The following is a 17,853-nucleotide window of genomic DNA, read 5'->3' on the forward strand; positions in this document are numbered from 1 at the left end:
ATCTTCCCCCCCCACTCCTAAACTAAACTCCCTCTTGAAACCTTGTAAACCGGTCATTTCATGCCTTTATCACCCCCTCATTTTAGGTAGCCAGTGTCTAAGTTGCCTGTGTACAGAGTGAATAGCATTGATAGTTGATGTGAAGACTCCTTCCCTCTCTGTTGGTGTTTTGAGCTACTACCTCTAGGAGTATAGGTCAAGTTTGTCAAATTGTAACAATTTACCCTCGTTTCCTTTATCAAAAATTGTTTTTTAAAATCTTCCTCTAGTCGAGTTCTGATTATCGAGCCATCGAGGCTAGATCAAATGGGTACGAATAATCCATTTTTAAGTAAAATTTTACATGAAACTTGAGAACATAAATGCTTAAGTTGAATCAGGAACAGAACCCCCCGCAAAACTAGAAGACTTTATAGACTGACCAGTCATGGCTGATGTAGTGTAATTGAAACAGTTCCAAATTTGTAAAATGCGGTGTATTGGAGTAATTATAGGAAAAGTTATAGGCTGAAGCTCTGGAAGGAGATTGGAAAAAGCCAAAGTGAGCCCTGTCAGGAGCCGGGTGCCTATCGCGTTATTGCCAGGACTTGGAGAGCAACCCTCCAAGTGGTATGGCCTCCATTTCTTTCAGCTGGGCGCCCGTTTCTGATTCCAACTCTGCCTGTCAAGAGATTTGGTTGCTATGCAACGTTGATGCTGCCTTTGTTTTCGAGGAGGGAGATTTTCTAGCATGGTGTCGACCTGTAATTTCGCCGGTTATCCTTCACACATTTTATCAATTTGGATATTTTCGTTTTGCTTCATTAGTAATGACTGAGCCAGGAAGAACCAGTTTGAAGGGCTGCTTTGAACTAAGCTATACAACTTGTTTTTATAATTCAAGGCATGTGAGTGTAAGCCTGCAGTAATGGAGCTAGGGACCAGAGAGTACGACGATTCTTCTCTCTAGTTAGAGCTCAAACCCTATGCTAGGCAAGCAGGTAGTGGTTTTTCAGTTGTTGAATTGCCTAACTGGGCATGTTGTTGGGAAAATCAATTCTGTCTATACATTTTTATTAATATGTTCTAATAGTGAATAAGAAAGACTATAGAAGAATTGATGCTTTTGAGTTATGGTGTTGGCGGAGAATATTGAAAGTGCCAATGGCTGCCAAAAGAACCAGCAGATCCGTTTTGGAAGAAATGCAGCCAGAGTGCTCCAGGATGGCCAAATTGTGTCTTTCATACTTTGGACATATTGTCAGGAGATACCAGTCGCTGGAGAAGGACATCATGTTTGGTTAAGGTGGAGGGTCAGAGAAAAAAAAGGAAGACCCCTAGCAAGATGAATTGGCCAAGTGGCATCATCGATGGACTCAAGCGTGGCAACAGCAGTGAGGTTGGCCCAGGATCGGGCAGTGTTTCATTCTGCTGTGCATAAGGTCGCTATGGGTCGGTACCAACTCGATGGCACCTAACAACAACAATAGTGACTCAATGCCACTTAATAGTGACACGTAAGAGCCCTGGTGGTACAGTGGTTAAGCGCTTAGCTTGCTAACAGAAAGGTCGGCATTTTGTATGCACCAGACTCAGCAGAAATGTGTAGCCTTGGAAACTCTACAGAACCATTCTATCTTGTCTTGTATGGTTGCTGAGTCAGAACCAATGGCAGTGAGTTTGTTTGTTCATATTGACGCAGGGAGCCCTGGTGGCACAGTGGTTAAGCACTTGGCTGCTCACTCAAAGACTGGTGGTTTGAATCCATCTAGTGGCTCTGTGGTGAAAGACTTAGCAGTCTGTTTCCATGGAGACTGCAGCCTAGGAAACCCCAGGGCTGCTCAACTGGGTCACATGAGGTTGCTATGAGTTGAAAACCAACTCAGTGACCCCCAACAGTAACACTGATGTGGGTCACTGAGTTAGTTGGAATCAACTCCAAGGCACTGGGAACGGTCTTGCTCCGAGCACTGTTCAGGGACAGAGATTAGAAGAGGCGGAGCTTTGTGGTCCAGCTCTGGAACCTGATGTCTGCAGAAGAAGATTTAGGCAAATAGGATTTATGGGGACTACTGAGATGGGAAATGAGGATTCGTAAGTTTGTTCTTCATAAAACTCAGGAGTCCTGGTATAGCGCTGTAGGATAAGCACTCAACTGCATGGTTGGTTTGAACCACAAGGTCAACAATTCAAACTCACCAGCCACTCCTCGGAAACCCTATACAGGATCACTAGGAGTTGGAACCAACTCCAAAGGGCTTATGCAAAGTTGTATGTGGGGTGTTGTCTTGGCAGTGATTCATGTTCAGAAAGAGGCTAGTCCCGTAGATGTGATCAACAGCACAAGACGCCCCCACACACAGATGTGACAAAAGAACAGGTTTCATCTGGAAAAACAAATTCGTTTTATTGTTCAGTTTACTTCATCAGACTGAAGTAACAAATTTGGCACACACAGAAAGGAAACCGATCTCAGAAATAACTACAGAAAATGCCTCCAGCCAGGAAGATGGAAGTTCATAGAAGCTGCAGTAAAAATAAGTTCAAATGTTATGTTGTCATGAGTCATGTGACTAGAGCTCCCTTTTCCTCTAAGCTATTTTCCCACCTGTCAGGGTCTGGGATGAAGATTTCTCATGTTAGTATTGTAGCATTCGGAGCCTTTTATCACTGATGTGCCCCTGTGGCCATGTAAGAGACTGCTGGTTTAGGCTAAAGAGAGAAGGCCACGGTGGTTGACATTTTTTGAGGACTTGGTCTTGGCTCAGTAGATTCCTCAGATTGGGCAGCCCAGGCCCCTTGGGCAGGCTAGTGACAGTTGTTAACACAGGGATGGGGAAGGACCCAAGGGTGTGAGGAGGTCAGTGAATGTAGAACTCTGCATTTCTGATTGTAATTTTTCTACCCAGGTGGTTTTAAACCACATTCTCCAGCTGGGCAATTCTTAGCCTGTCTGAATGGAAAAGGCTCTGTCCGAACCTTGGTTCACTCTGCATTCCTTGAGCTGTCTCCTTCCTTCCAAGAAAGGGGGACAGCCTCTCCACAGGGGTTCCTCTGACCCCATTCCAACATGTCTTTGGGACCCTTGTCTTTCTGGGTATTGGCTGGTCTCTTCCGTGGCAAAATGTAAATTCTTCTAGGGCTCTGCTTTCCCGTGTCCAAAATGCTCCGTGTAGTTAGAGCAGACTCTGGAAACAGGTGACCAAGGCGTTCCCTCTCCTGACTGACAGGCTGGGGGCAAGCGTGATGGCTGATAAGCTCTGGGAATAAGAGGAGACTCCTGGGCATGTTCCCATGTCCATTTGAGAGTGACAGGCTTTATAAGAGATTATCCTAAATTCCTTCCTGGTCCCCAGCAGGATGAGATGACTAACTACGGCACTGATGACCACAACTTTCCCATATGTAATCTCCCCAATCCTAGTTTAGAATTACAAAGTGATTGTGTTTAACCTACGGCTCCTCAAAAGTAACGTGCCAGGCACATCGCTTAGCTTTAGGCCGCTTCCGCTTACATCCTCACACCACCTTTATCACTGAACATGCATTTTCCCTCCTGACTGGAAAGTTGGTATCTCCCCACTCACCCACTTGTGCCCACTGGCAGCCGCTTTATGAAATGGAAGCAAAGGGAAGCCACTAAGAGCCCCGCTTGTTTCCAGAAAGGGAGAAAGAACAAATTCTGCCATCTGCTCACTGGCTTGTAGAGCAAGAAGTGGACTCCCAGCCGTGTGAGGTTCTGATCCTTGAGTGGTGTTTATAAGACGTAAGGTGCAGGGATTCTCCATGGCATGGTACATGCTCCCCACTGTACCCTTGATGGGGCCAAGGCCAACATCAATGGTACCACAATCCTTCAGGGCTGTCTTCAGTCCACAATGCTGGCCTTTGCCCTCTCTGCTTCCGAAACTTGGAAATGGCTTTTCCCAGGAGCCTGAGGCATACACTTAGCTTGGGCAAGAAGCTGAGCTCCCAGGTCTGGTGTAGTACCAGGCCTCAAAGCTCTAGGCACTGATGCTTCCTTTCCAAGTCCTGCTGCTCTGGGGGCTTCCAGCTTGTGGGCTCCTCTGAGATATTTGCAAGGAAGGGTGGAGAAGGCACTGAGAAGTGGACCAGCGAGACGAGCCCGGCCTTAGCTGGGTGGGATTTGAGAGCTAGTCCCTCCCTGACTCTTCTAGACTCAGACACCACCTGCTCACCAACCATCTGTATCTGTCCAGCTGGAAAAAGGAAATCTCCCAATGCCCCAACCCCAGTGCTGAGCTCCTTTCCTTTCCTCCTAGCTGGTTAGGATGCCTGCACCTGCCCCTCTTTGGGTCTTAAGTCTGTGCCTAGAAGATATAGGGAAGGGGTATGAGAACCTCTGTCTTCCTAAGCCCACCCCCAAATTACAATTATAGTGGCATTGTCCCCCAAGCTCCCCTCTGATTTGGCTCCAAAGGTTCCTCTTCCAGATGTGGATGTTGTTATTGGTGAAGATAAGCATCTAGCCAGAGCTGCCCCGACTCCTTCAGTGAGCTGTGGACGAAGAATAAGAGACCATGGGGCTGAGCCCCAGAGCCAACCCACCCACCAGTCAGAGACACAGGCTGACCGGCATCCATGACTTAAGGCCCTGACCATTTGAAGGCTTCCCTTCTGAGAAGGGTGCCCTGCACAGCAGCACTGAGGCGAATTTCAGCGTAATCATCATGCCTGGGCCACGGGTGACCGCCATTCTAGAGGGCAGGGACACCTTCCCATTGTTGCCCCGCCCACATCCACCTCCTTTCCTCCCTGCCAGCGGCCCCCCAGGCTCAGATACTCACTGGACAATGTCAGCCAAGGCTGAGAGCAGAGGCTTGGACTGGTAGGGTATGCCATGCTTGGCGCACAGGGACCGCACCAGGGGGGCCACTTTGTGGTAATTGTGTCGCGGCATCCTGGGGAAAAGGCTTCAGGGAGAAGAAGGGAGAGTCAGTGGCTCTTTCCCTTCTCTTCCCAGCACCCCTCACACTGAGACCCAGCTTCCCGGGTCTCCCCACTCACTGGTGCTCTATCTGGAAGTTGAGATGGCCGCTGAACCAATCGTTGAAGAATGACTTGTGGACGTTGCACGTTGCCTGGAGCTGAAGAGAAAGGTCAGCTGAGAGGCCGTCTAATTATCAGGTGGAAGGTCAGCCAGGGATAGGTGGAGGAGATGTGAGTATGTATCCCACCCCCCACATCCGGTCAGTCCCTTCATGCGGGGGGGTGGGGTGGGGCAGGAAAGAACCCTCAAGCCAATGAAGCAATGCTGCTTGGGAATTTTCTGCTTCTGTGACTGCCCCCTCCCCGTTTCTCACTAGGTGTATTGTGACCCTGCCCTACCTGGGTGGAGACCCAGTCCCTGTTCCGGTCATGGTCAATGTGCATAGGGATGTGGTTCATCTGAGTCACCCACACAAACCAGTTGCTTTCCAGGAACCTGGATAGGGTACACAGAAGGAGTTCGCTGCTTAATGTCCACGATATGTTCTGTGAAATAGGATGCTATACGATTTAGACATTGTGCAAACACCTTGTGTTCCATGGGTGTGGGTGTGAGATGCCTCAGGTGAGTGCTAGGCCAATGGCCCAGATAGCTACTGCTGCAGATGCCTCGGGTAAGTCCAGGTTCCACCTGGCTGTCACTGCCTTCCCTGCTAAATTAGCTGTAGGGAAGGCCAGCTCACCCATAAGTACCTGCCTAGGGAGGGGGCGGTACCAGCCAAGGGGGTGAGGGTGACTGAGTCAGGGTTGGGGTATCCGGGATGAATACCTTTCCATCAGCACCCAATGGGACCACACTGGGCAAAACGCTGCTGGGACTAGACCCTCCAAGTAGTGGAGTTGAGGGGCACTGGGGTTGGGGGTTTGGGTCTGGGTCTCCATTGCTGTGGACTAGGTGGGTTCTGGGCTTCACACGGCAGCCAAGAAATAGGGCTCTGGTCTGGGGTCTTGGCACTGACACCTGGACATTCCTGTCCACGGACATGTATATGGTAGGATGTTGCCCTAATGGACATTAAGCAGCACACAGCCACACATGGCAAGAGTTCCCACACCCCCTCAGGTAACTGCACTGGTCTATCTTCATTAGCCAATACCAGAAACAACCCCTGCTACCCACAGTTCCAGCATAGTCCCAGGTCCAACTGGTTCCTCCCACACATCTGGTTTGCCTTCAATCCCCACTCCGCCATCAAACCCTACCTGACCACAAAGAAGAGGCCCAGCAAGCCTTTCAGCCCCAACAGTGGCCCGTAAGTGAGGGCGAAGCGGATGTAGAAGGTGATCATCCAGGCGAAGTCCTGCAGGGAGGGAGACAGAGTACCGGGTAGCCAGCGTGCTCCCAGGAGGGAAGCAGAGTACCGGGTAGCCAGCATGCTCCCAGGCACCCAGCTGTCCCTCACAACTGCTCAACTCCAGTTGCCCATTCCTGGTGCTAAAGTCCCAGCCCTCCTTGTCTGCTGCTGTCTGAGGTGTGCAGGCCTGCCAGGTCTCCCTGTCCCCAGCTCTATTCCAACTAACTCAGCCCTTCACCATGCTGCTCAGTGAGACATCCAGTCCATGGCTCTGGCCGTGCCAGCACCTTGAACAAATCTCCAATAGTGGGTCTGTGTACTGAGCCAAGTGCCATACTCTCCTGATATGTCTGCTGGTCAAACTCATCCGTACGGTCCAGCTTCTCTGGGTGGCATCCAGCTCCCCATGCCTGCCCCTCGCTCTGTCTGCTGGTCTCCCAGTGACTTTTCTGATTCAGCCTCTTCCCAGCCAGATGCAGTCGGGCCCTTTGTGAACCCTCAGAACCTGCTGCCTGTACCCCTTCTCTGGTACCAACCACATTCTACTTTGAAAGTTCAAGAACCTCAGGAGATACCGACTGAAGGAAACCAGGCACTGGGCCCGAATCACTGGGTCCCCACCTGGAAATGAGCAGCCCTAGCTGGCTCTTACTGAGTTGAGATGGGGTGGGATTGGGTGGGGTTGCTGGCTTTGTTGTTTTGCTTTACAATTAGGTGGGACCTCCCTGGACAGTTCCCCTTTCCCTTCTGGCAGGGCTCTGGAGACAAAGGACATGGGGCTTTTATGCCAGGGATACTCACCACCCATTTCTTCCGCTTGACAATAAAATAGAAAATATACCACTGGAAGTAGAGAGGCAGCAAAGCTGGGGGCCCAACTGGGGAAGAAAAGGAGACAGGGAAGTGTGAGCTGCCTGAGGGTCTGCTAGGAGCTGGAGAGATGGCCCACCTAGAGCTGCCTCACCATCCCCTCCAGTGGCCTTAATGTCCCCCCACACCCCACTGCCAGGCCAGGCCCCTAAGCGCAGGATGGTAGGCACTGAGGGTGGGGAGGAATGCAAGCCTGGAGAGGCAAGGTGGGCAGGTGAACTAGGGGACACTGGTGGAAAGGAGAGCACGGGCCTGTCCCACGGTCAGTCCCTTCATGTGGGGACAGGAAAAAAGTCACTCCTAAGACAGGGCCGGGCAGAGTGTGGGAGGGAGGGGCAATCTTCCCACTTGAGGGGCAGCGGGGAAAAACAGCAGTAGAGAGCTGGCCCTTTCCCCACCTGACTGCCTGCCAGGGGTCTTCCCACTGTCCCTGCAGCCCCCTCTTCTGAGTCAGCAGGGAAGTGCACATCTGCCAACTGTTCCCAGACCAACTCAGGAGATGGGCTTGGACCACCTGGACCTGAAGCCCTACAGGCAGGCTGCGGGAAAGGGTGCAAGGGTATCTTCTGAAAGACAACTGGGAACTGAAGATGCAGATCCCATCCTGCGTACGTTCCCATGTGTGTTCCTCCTCTGATGCCATCTATAAGCCCCTTCATTGCAGTGCTCCCCCGCCTCCCACTTCCTTGGTTCTGATGTGCCACTCACCCTAAGTCTGTTCTTCCCACATCTCTGCTCCACACATCTACCCACCCATGTTTCTCCATTGGGGGTGGTTGGAGGAAAAATTCAACCAAATTAAAACAGGATCAGTGGACTCTCTCTCTCCCTTTGCAAGGGTCTCTGGAATTTCAAAGGAGTTTTTAAACTCAAGTTGTCAGTATGATGGAATAAACTCTTAAAGCAGGAAGACAACCAAAGAAAGGTCGTCAACAGCTGTTCCCTGATCGGGTATAAGGGTTGGGCCATTAACTTCAAGGCTGGCAGTTCAAACCCACTAGCCCGCTGCAAGAGAAAGATGAGGCCATCTGCTTCCAGAAAGATTTTGTTTCGGATACCCTGTGGTCAGTTCTACTTTGACAGGATGACCAGGGGTTGGAACTGAATTGGCATCAGTGGGATTTTTTTGGTTTGGGTAGGATCCAATCCTCCCATCAGTACCTGCTGCTCTACTGCCCAGGTGTGAGGTTTAATCAGGAGGGTCCCACCTGATGACTCCATTTCTCTGTGACCACTAGGGAAGCATTAGAGGAACTTGCTTGACCTGAGCTCAGATGACCATTCCCCAAACATTGGCTCAATGGTGGTGACAAATGCTCCCACGCAGGGAGGCGGGTTGGGGAGGACTGCTTCCTTCAATTGCTTCACTTAAACCCATAACTCCTTGGGCTGAGGACACTCACTCAGAAAGAAGTACTTGTGTTGGTGGTTGTACGGCATGTACTTCTTCTTCTGTTTCCCAAGCTGTGAAGAAAAGCAAACACAGCGGCATGCTGGGCGCCGCTGTCACCAACAGAGTGTTCCCAAGACCACGGCCTTCCACGGGAGATGTCAACTGGAAGGCTCTGCATGTGGGGTGTGCAGCTCTGCACCACCCTGGTCTATGCCCACATCGGGCAGTGCAACGGAATCGACAGGCTCTGTATGTTCAGCCAGAGACCTTGTCCCGAGATGCCAGGCCCCACCTTCTTCCCCCTCCCGTTATGGACTGATTGGCATCTGCCCCCAAACACGCGCCAACTTGACAAGGTCATAACTATCAGTATTATGGGATTATCCGCCATTCTGGGGCTTGATGGAATTATCCTGTTTTGTGAATTCTAACCTCTCATCTAATCTGAAGGAGCTCTGATAGCGTAGCGGTTACAAATTGGGCTGCTAACCTCAAGGTCAGGAGTTCGAAACTACCAGCTGTACAGGGTCTCGCTCTGTGTTGGAACCCATTTGACAGCACAGAACAGTAGCAAGCTGTGAGAACACACTGCTGTTTGCTAAAGCCCTCCCTCCCCTTAGGCGATTTTTGTTACAGCAGCACTCCAGAACAGACCCATTCCTTCCTTGCACCTGGTTGTTTTTTGAAATCAGAGTCTCCAGAGATCTATTTATACCCTTAACCCAGCTAACTATTCCCTCCACATCCAGCCCCAGGCTGAACTTTTGTTTGTTTCTCTCTTGACTTCAACAAGAGTTTTCATTCCTTCAAAGCTCAGCAAAGTTTGGCAAATGTGTGCGCAAAGGAAAACAAGAAAACCCCAGCAATGTTCAGTCCTGGCAAGCTTGATTCCAGTGGGAGGTGGTTATTTTGTAAACCTGGCTGCCAAGGATACAGGTTGGGGCAGCCAGGCCAACAAATTAGCCCCAAGCCTTGTGGGTGAGGAACTCTAGCTTGAGCTCCTAGAAGTGGTGTCAGAACCTGCAGTCTGTCAGAGTTCTTTCAGCAACTCCCATGCCAATTAGTTCTGGCAGCCTGTTGACCTCCAGGACACGGAGCAAAAGGCAAGGAAGGGCTTGTCCCTCCATCCAAACAATGTGTTGACAGGTGATTTATGGAGTTTATTCTGTGCAAGGCACACCTGTGACACGAAGCCTCCTTTCTACCAGAACAGATTCACTCAAGTACTTACTGAGCACCTATTACAGGCCAGGTACAGTTTGTTTCAGGTGCTAAGGATACAAGGTGAGCAATGCCGTGTCCCTACCCTCACGGGGCTAATAATCTGAGAGAAAGCTGATGATAAATGTGTGAGCAATTTAAGGTCATTGTAGATTGTTGTTGCTGTTATGAGCTGTTGAGTAGGTTCTGACTCAGCGATCCTGTAAAGGATTTCCAAGGAGAGCTGGTGTGTTTGAACCAACAACCTTGTAATTAGCAGTCCAGTGCTTATCCTACAGTACCAACTGCAGATTAAAAACAAGAATCTGTTTTGGCTAATCAGATATGGCTTCCCTGAGATGCAACAAGGAAATCTGGTGGCGCAGGAGTAAGTGCTGGATTTTTAACTACCAGGTCAGTGGTTCAAACATGCCAGCCACTCTGCGGGGGGGAAATGAGGCTGTCTGCTTCCGTAAAGACTTACAGTCTTGGAAATCCCAAGGAGCAAGTCTACTGTGTCCTATCGGGTAACTAGAAGTTAGAATTGGCTGGGCTTGAGGCATTGACATCTAAACTGAGGCCTAAGTGATAAGGAGCCAGCAATGCAAAGATTCTAAGGAAAAGCATTAAAGCAGAGGGAACAGTCAGTGTGAAAGACTCTGGGGCTCTTCATGGGACAGGAAAGAGGCCAGTGTAGCTGAGAAGAGTCACAAGTAGGGGAGAATGGGAGAGTGATTGAAAAGTCAGAAGACTTGGGAGGGGCCAGTCAGGTAGAGCTTCAGAAAGGCCTGGCAAAGCCAATGGAAGGAGTTTGGATTTTATTCCAGTGGCGAAAGGAAGCCATCAAGGACTTTCCACGGGGGTGTGGCACGAGCCACTTTGTGATGGAGCCCTTTTGTGCTTTCGTTTCAGACCTCTCTGTCTGGAAGTAGAAGGAGTTGCAGGATACAGGTCTGACTACAGGGAGACCAGTGAGGAGGCCGGACCAACAAGAGATGCCTGGGAATGGGGGAGGAGGGAAGCAGTAGAGATGGAGAAGTGGATGGATTGGGGATGTGCTTCGGAGACCGGGTTAGCAAGGTTTGCTGAGGAACTGACTGTCAGGATGATGTTCTCGGCAGCCGGAGAGAGGGGAAAACTGGAGGGGGAGCAGCCATCTAGTTGAGTTAGGGTGGGTAGGATCAAACCCTGGCTTCCTGCTTTGGAACTATCATGGAATGGAGTTCATTGGTACCTTGCTGAATAAAATCACATGTCCCCTCCTAATAACTTGGCCCCAATGACTGTGTCTAGACCCTCGGAGGCCAGAAGGATTTTACTAAGGGTAAAGTGATCCTTCAAGTCCTCCTTCTTCAGAAGAGTCAGGAGGAGCCAAGGTAACCGCCACTGGGCTGGCAAGAACATCCAGGACGCTGACCAGGACTGACCAAGTTCCAAGTGGCCTGGCCAGGCTTTTACTAATACGTGCACTACCGTAGCCTCTGCCTGTAGAGACTTTCATAGCTAGCACGCACACATCAGGGACTTGGGGTCCCAGACCTCTTCATTCTCTACTGTTGATGTCTGCAGATAGGTGTTTCCTGAGAATCCCAGGAAGCAATGCAGGCAGTGCTACCAGAACCTTCTCTTCCACTCCGCCTTCCTGCCTTCCCCCTAACCTTCTACAACACAAGTGCCGCTAAGGCCCTTGTGCTACCTCCCAGTGCGTAATCCTCCCTTGCCCCCAACGTAGTCACCTGAGTCACACACTGTGGACCCTATACAGTGCTGATGATATTATCATGGAATTCAGTCCACACTTAGCAGATGAGAGAATTCGAACGTTGTAGGGGGGTGCGGGTGGGAGTGGCGTATAGCCTCATACTGTGAGCATCTCCCGTCAGGACAGCTGGTCCTGCCAAACCCCTTTTCAGAGTTCTTAAAGCTGGAGGGTAGAAAAGAGCGAGACGACCTTCAATTCAGGAGCATCTGAGGATGCTTTACGTCCTGGCATGCTGAACTTTCATAGAGGTAGGGGAAGGGGGCCTGGCAGAACTAGAGCCCGGAGCCTCGGGACAAAGAGTTTCGTAAGAACTTTTCAAAGAACTCTGCTGGCCACTCAAACTCTACTGCTTATACTCTGCCTGCAGGGAAGGACTTGGTATGGGCCTTTGTAACTCCCGTCAGGTGAATGGGTGGGACCATGCAGAGATGGCATATGTGGTCCATTAATGTGGAGTCCTGATGTGGCACTGTGGGTTAATGCGCCAGACTGCAAAGACCTTTGAACTGCAAGGTCGGTGGTTCAAGCTCACCAGCTGCTCCTCGGAAACCCTATACAGGGTCACTATGGGTCGGAACCGACTGGATGGCCCTTAACAAAACAACAAGGGGTGTGGCGCTGTGGGATAATGCACTAGACTGCAAAGTCGGTTTGAACCACAAGGTCGGTGGTTCAAATTCAGCAGCCACTCCTCAGAAACCTAATATTATCGGTTGGAACAGACTCGACGGCACTTAACAACAAAAATGAGGAGTCCTAGTGTGGCGCTGTGGGTTAGTGCGCTAGACTGCAAGGTTGTTTTAAACTGTAAGGTCGGCAGTTCAAGCACACCAGTCACTCCTTGGAAACCCTATACAGCGTTACTATGGGTCAGAACAGACTCGATAGCACTTAACAACAACAAAGCAGTGGTTACTAGTCAGGCTGCTAACCTCAAGGTCAGCAGTTCAGAACTACCAGTCATTCCGCGGGAGAAAGATGAAGTTTTCTCTCCCATAAAGATTTACAGCGTTGGAAACTCTATGCAGGGTCACTATGGGCCAGAACTGACTCCACCGCTCACCACCACCACCAAAGGAACTGGATACCATGCTAATGTAAATAAGGAGCCTGGAACCCTTGTGGGGTAGGACCACGTTCATAAGGTATACAGAATTCTCATGGGATTGGCTAGTTTTGCCATCCTGTTGTTAAGTGCTGTTAAATCATTTCAACCCATAACAACCCTGTATTGGGTTTCCAAGGAGCATTTGGTGAGCCTGAACCGCCAACCTTGCAGTTCAAACGGCTTTGCAGTCTGGCGCATTAACACACAGCGCCCCACCAGGACTCAATGAGCCATCCCAGCAGGAAGGGGACTCTTACTACCACCAAGATAAAAGAGCCAGGGGTGGGGTGTGGCCTTAGAATTCCTGTGCTGAACTTTCTCTATTCAGGAGACAGAGATTTGTGATACCAGAGATGGCAGAAAGATGGTAGGGACAACAGAGAAACGGTGGCAGGAGAACCAGATTGGCAGGAGATGGATAATGTGGTGAGCTTCCCAACCCACAAAGCAAACTGAGTGCCTCAGGACAGGAAGCTAGCTGCTGAAGTGGGTTGCCTCCCAGGTACTTAATCAAGGGAGCTAAGTTTTATCCACCTACGGAGTCACAGCTGAGCACATTCGCATTGAGGTTTACTGGTGGAATTGGACGCCTCTGGGCATTTATTGGTAGAGCTAAAAAAGCTTTATAATAGTTGCCAGAGCAGGGCAGAGGCTAAGGAGCTATATAGCTGAGAGGTCAGGGACCAGAGAGGCAGGCCTACAGGCATGGCTGAAGAGGCTGTCCAGACCTCAGAACTATATCCTGACATTTGACAATTGTAACCTGTCAATTCCCTAATAAACCCACAATGGTGAGTACTGTCTCTAAGTTGTGTGACCACAGCAGAGAAGTAGAGAGCAGGAGGATCAATGTCAGAAGTGGTAAAGAAAGAGTCAAAGTGGAGGTTTGTCGGACCTCCACCTCCCAGGAATCGGCCTTGGGCTGATGTTGACTTTGATTCTCCTTCCCCCTTGTGAAGTCAGAGGCCACCCCCACCTCAGGTTTACTTGCTGCCCTGAAGATGCTTCAGACCTTCACCCCCAGGCAATCTTCTTTCAGCAGCTGCTTTACGACTTTTGGCTCATAACCTCAGATGACAACTCAAACCCTACACCAACCACCTTGAAAGTCAGGCTAGGATCAGAAGGTGGCGGGAAGAATTGCTCAGTTGTAGGCACTAGGCTAAATACAGGGCATCAGAGAAAAGCAAGACAGACCAGCCCCTGAGGGAGAAGACCCTGAAGTAACAAGATATCAAATGTGAGAAAGAGGAAGAAAAAGTGCTAGGGGGTCACCACGTAGGGGAAAGATGTCAAAAAAACCCCAGCAGCCCTGAGGAAGTGACATCTGTCACCTTCAGGGATGAGTAGGACTTTGCACTGTAATCTGGTTGTCTTTTGGATCCTTGGCATCATGTGGTACTATTTATTACCAGTAACTATTTGCTGCCATGAATGGACCAGGGAGACCATGGGACTTCCCTGGGCAGCCCTGGCTTACCTCCTCCCAGAACTTGTAAACAACATGGTCCCTGTCAATCTCACCCACACTGACAATGTTGGAAGCTGTTGTTGTTGTGAAGTGCCGTCAAGTCGGTTCTGACTCATAGCAACCCTGTATAAGCTTTCAGAGGAGCTGCTGGTGAGTTTGAACCACTGACCTTGTGTTTCAAATTGACCAGATGGTCAAATGCTTACCCCACGGTGCCATACCCAAAGGCCTGACTGTTGACTGACTTCCATTTCCCCAAGACGTTTCCAGACACCTCACCTCCACAGAGAGGACCTTCCCCAAGGCAAACAAGAAGGGATGCATGTTGACGTCTGGGTCTTTGCGGAAGCAGTTGGGTTTGGCGTGGTGCTGAAAGTGCATGTGGTTCCACCAGCTGGCAGGAGCCCCCTGCAGCAATGCAGTGACATAGATATGAAAACCTAGACTGTTCCCCACCACAGCCCTCGCCCCCAACAAGGCAGCCATTCCCACTCATACTGACCTTCATGTGGCCAATAGTAAAATAATGTAATAGATGGTTCCAAGTAGAAGTGCTGAAGACAGACAGATGTCCAAAGTCATGCTGCAGCCAGCCAGCCTGGACCTACAAGAGAAAGGCGAGTACAGAGCCCAGCTCACCAGCCCAGTGTTCCGCTCACTGACCTCAGCAGCTCCTTCAGCCTCCCTCTCCCATCATCCACCCGGGCCTATGAAGGCCATGGCTCCAAACTGAGCGCATGGAGAAAGCAGTCCCAGAACCTGCTTCTAAGTGTGCCTCTGCCATTAATTAATGTGAGGAGCTGGGGCTAATCACTCTCCCTGCTCTATCATTCAGTTTCCCCAGCTCTTTGATTCTGTAACTTTGGTGGACGGGACAGCCAGAATATAGAAGAGGACAGAGTGACCATCACAGAAATGCAGAAGACTTGACAAATGGTTTCTGACAGTCAGGGGCTAGGGCTCAACCGCTTTGAGAATGTTAGGCAATGTCGGTGGTAGGGAGAAAGTGAAGCTTTTCAGAGAAACTGGACTCTTGGTTCTTGGCTCAGTTAGGGTGTGGCACAAAGTTTCAGGAGACAGGAACTTCTGGAAGTACCTCCGGAGAGGCAGCGAGAGAAACTAAGATGTGCACAGAGCTAATGGACAGCTATCAGCCTCAGCAGACAATGGAATGCATGCACTTTTTCTGGTCCATCTCGCCATCCTATCCTCAGCTCTTCCCCGGTCAGTGGGCATGGCTCCCTGGCCTTCTGAAGGGGCACACACAGCGCTCCCCGGGGCTCTCACCTGCGCCACACTGAGGAGCACTGCACAGAGAAGGAAAGGCAAAAAGGACGTTCCAAAGAACCAAAGAGTGAGCCAGGCAGCAACATCGATCAGCAAGATGTGCAGCAGACATAGCAGGAAGAAAGTATGGTTGGCCTTCATGAGCCCCATCTGCTCCACCGAGGTCCGAAGCTCCCGGAAGTCATCTGTCAGCTCCTTCTGTGGAAGAGAAAGGAGGGAATGAACCAGTCTTCTTCCCAGCTGCAACCCTCAGGCCCACATTGTTGAACATCTCAGCCTCCGTTTTCTCATCTACAAACGTGTGAGGATTATATGACGTTATGCTTGGCATAAGACTCCTGGTGTGGCGCTGTAGGCTAAGCACTGGACTGCTAACTAAAAGGCTGGCAGATAAAACCTAACAGCTGTTGCTTGGAAACCCTATACAGAGTCGCTATGAGTCGGAACCGACTCAACCACACTTAACAACAACAGGCTTGGCACACAGCACATAGGCCTCGCGCTGGTGATTATAACGATGGTAGAAGTTATGGTGGTGGCCTTAGGAGGTGCTCCCTTAGGCCCATGACTATGCAGAAGAAGCGGAAGTTCAAGACACCCAGTGACCCCCATCTACAAATTCCTTCTATGCCCTGCCCCTCAACAACCACAGGATCTCCAAATAGCAAACAGGTTCTCACATTTTTGGTGGGCTCAAAGCTGGGCTGCTCCGGAGATAGCTCTCCAATCAGGAGAGAGTTCATATACTTACTCACAAGGCTCTTGTTGATGTGGAATGCCACAAAGGGGTCCTGTCAGGGAGAAAAAGTAGAAAGGTGAGGAAGCCAGCCCCATCCCCTGGATTCCTGGTGGGCTCACATCAAAGACCATCTTCCTGATTTATTAGCCCGTCCTGTGTCCAGTATCTGCTGCACAAGACTTCTTTAAAATGCTGAAGAGCAAAGATGTCCGTTTTAGGACTAAAGTGCTCTTGAAAGTTGGATAATGAATAAAGAATGCCGTAGAAGAATTGACACTTTTGAGTTATGGTGTTGGAGGGAATACTGAAAGTACCATGGTGGTGGTGTGCCGTAGAGTCGGTTCTGACTCATAGCGACCCTGTACAAGGTTTCTGAGGCTGTAAATCTTTACAGGAGCAGAAAGCCTCATCTTTCTCCTGCGGAACAGCTGGTAGTTTTGAATTGCTGACCCTGAGGTTAGCAGCCCGATTAGTAACCACTATGCTACCAGAGCTCCTTGAAAGTACCATGGACTACCAAAAAAAAAACACCCCAAATAGATCTGTGTTGGAAGAAGTACAGTCAGAGTGCTTCTTGGAAGCCAGGATGGCCAGTCTTCATCTCTCATACTTCAGACATATTGTCAGAAGGGACCAGTCACTGGAGAAGGAAATCATGGTTGGTAAAGTGAAGGGTTAGAGAAAAACAGGAAGATCCCCAGTGAGATGGATTGGCACAGTGGCAGCATCAATGGGCTTAAGCATAGAAATGATTGTGAGGTTGGTCCAGGACCGGGCAGTGTTTCGTACTGTTGTGCCAACTCCATAGCACCTAACAGCAACCTCTGTCCAATAAGGAGGTAGCGTAGTGGTTACGAATTGGGCTGCGAACCGCAAGGTCTGCAGTTCGAAACTACCAGCTATTAGGCGGGAGAAAGATGAGGCTTTCTGCTCCCATAAAGATTTACAGGGTTTCCTTCTTGGAAACCCTGTACAAGGTCGCTATGAGTTGGAACCGATTCCACGGCACATAACAACAACAACTAAATGCAGAGACCCACTACTTCCAGTCACCTCCCCCCCACCCTTTGAGGGTGCTCAGAACCTTTCCCAGGTATCCACACTTCAAGATCACCCAAAAAGACCTACCCGGAATGGCCTTAAGGGGTCCTGGTGGTGCTGTGTGTTAACCACAAGGTCGGTGGTTCAAACCCACCAGCCACTTCAAGGGAGACAGATGAGGCTGTCTGCTACCGCCAAGCTTTACAGTCTCAGAAACCCTAAGGCACAGTTCTACTCTGACCTGTTCTTGTGAAGTGCCTTCAAGTCGATTCTGACCCATAGCGACCCTGTACAGGGTTTCCGAGGAGCGGCTGGTGAGCTTGAACTACCGACCTTGAAGTTCAAACGGCTTTGCAGTCTGGCGCATTAACCAGGACTCCGATATATAGGGTCATTAAATTAGAATCCACTCCCTGGCAGTGGTTTGTGTGTGTGTGTGTTCTGTTTTGTTTTTGGTTTCGGGTTGGCCTTTCTCAGGAGTGTGCTTAGGGAAAACTTTTGCAGATGAATGAGTCTACCTAAGGAAGATTTAGAGTTAGAAAACCAAAAGGGAAGAACACAGTCAGCATTTCTCAAGCTGGGGGAACTGAAGAAAAAATTCAAGCCTCAACTTTTGTTATTGAAAGATTCTCTGGGCAAACTGTTGAATGATGCAGAATGCATCAAGAAAAGATGGAAGGAATACACAGAGTCATTGT

At 50.0% G+C, this 17,853-nt stretch overlaps 1 protein-coding gene across 1 annotated transcript in view; it reads right to left on the minus strand.

Moving 5' to 3' along the window:
* Positions 1–4,445: 4,445 nt before the first annotated feature.
* The window catches only part of FADS1 (fatty acid desaturase 1), a 16,888-nt gene continuing 3,480 nt past the window's right edge, over positions 4,446–17,853 (minus strand). Inside the window, exons 2-12 of the mRNA XM_006875003.1 lie at positions 16,056–16,166; positions 15,376–15,573; positions 14,591–14,692; positions 14,368–14,496; positions 8,558–8,618; positions 7,086–7,162; positions 6,193–6,290; positions 5,329–5,425; positions 5,008–5,087; positions 4,788–4,913; positions 4,446–4,497 (exon numbers count right to left, since the gene is read on the minus strand). Coding sequence (XP_006875065.1) covers positions 4,446–4,497; positions 4,788–4,913; positions 5,008–5,087; positions 5,329–5,425; positions 6,193–6,290; positions 7,086–7,162; positions 8,558–8,618; positions 14,368–14,496; positions 14,591–14,692; positions 15,376–15,573; positions 16,056–16,166 — 1,131 coding nt within the window. The remainder of the gene's footprint in view (positions 4,498–4,787; positions 4,914–5,007; positions 5,088–5,328; positions 5,426–6,192; positions 6,291–7,085; positions 7,163–8,557; positions 8,619–14,367; positions 14,497–14,590; positions 14,693–15,375; positions 15,574–16,055; positions 16,167–17,853) is intronic.

The sequence above is a fragment of the Chrysochloris asiatica genome, unplaced genomic scaffold, assembly GCF_000296735.1.
Source record: "Chrysochloris asiatica unplaced genomic scaffold, ChrAsi1.0 scaffold00310, whole genome shotgun sequence".
In the NCBI taxonomy this organism is placed as follows: domain Eukaryota; kingdom Metazoa; phylum Chordata; class Mammalia; order Afrosoricida; family Chrysochloridae; genus Chrysochloris; species Chrysochloris asiatica.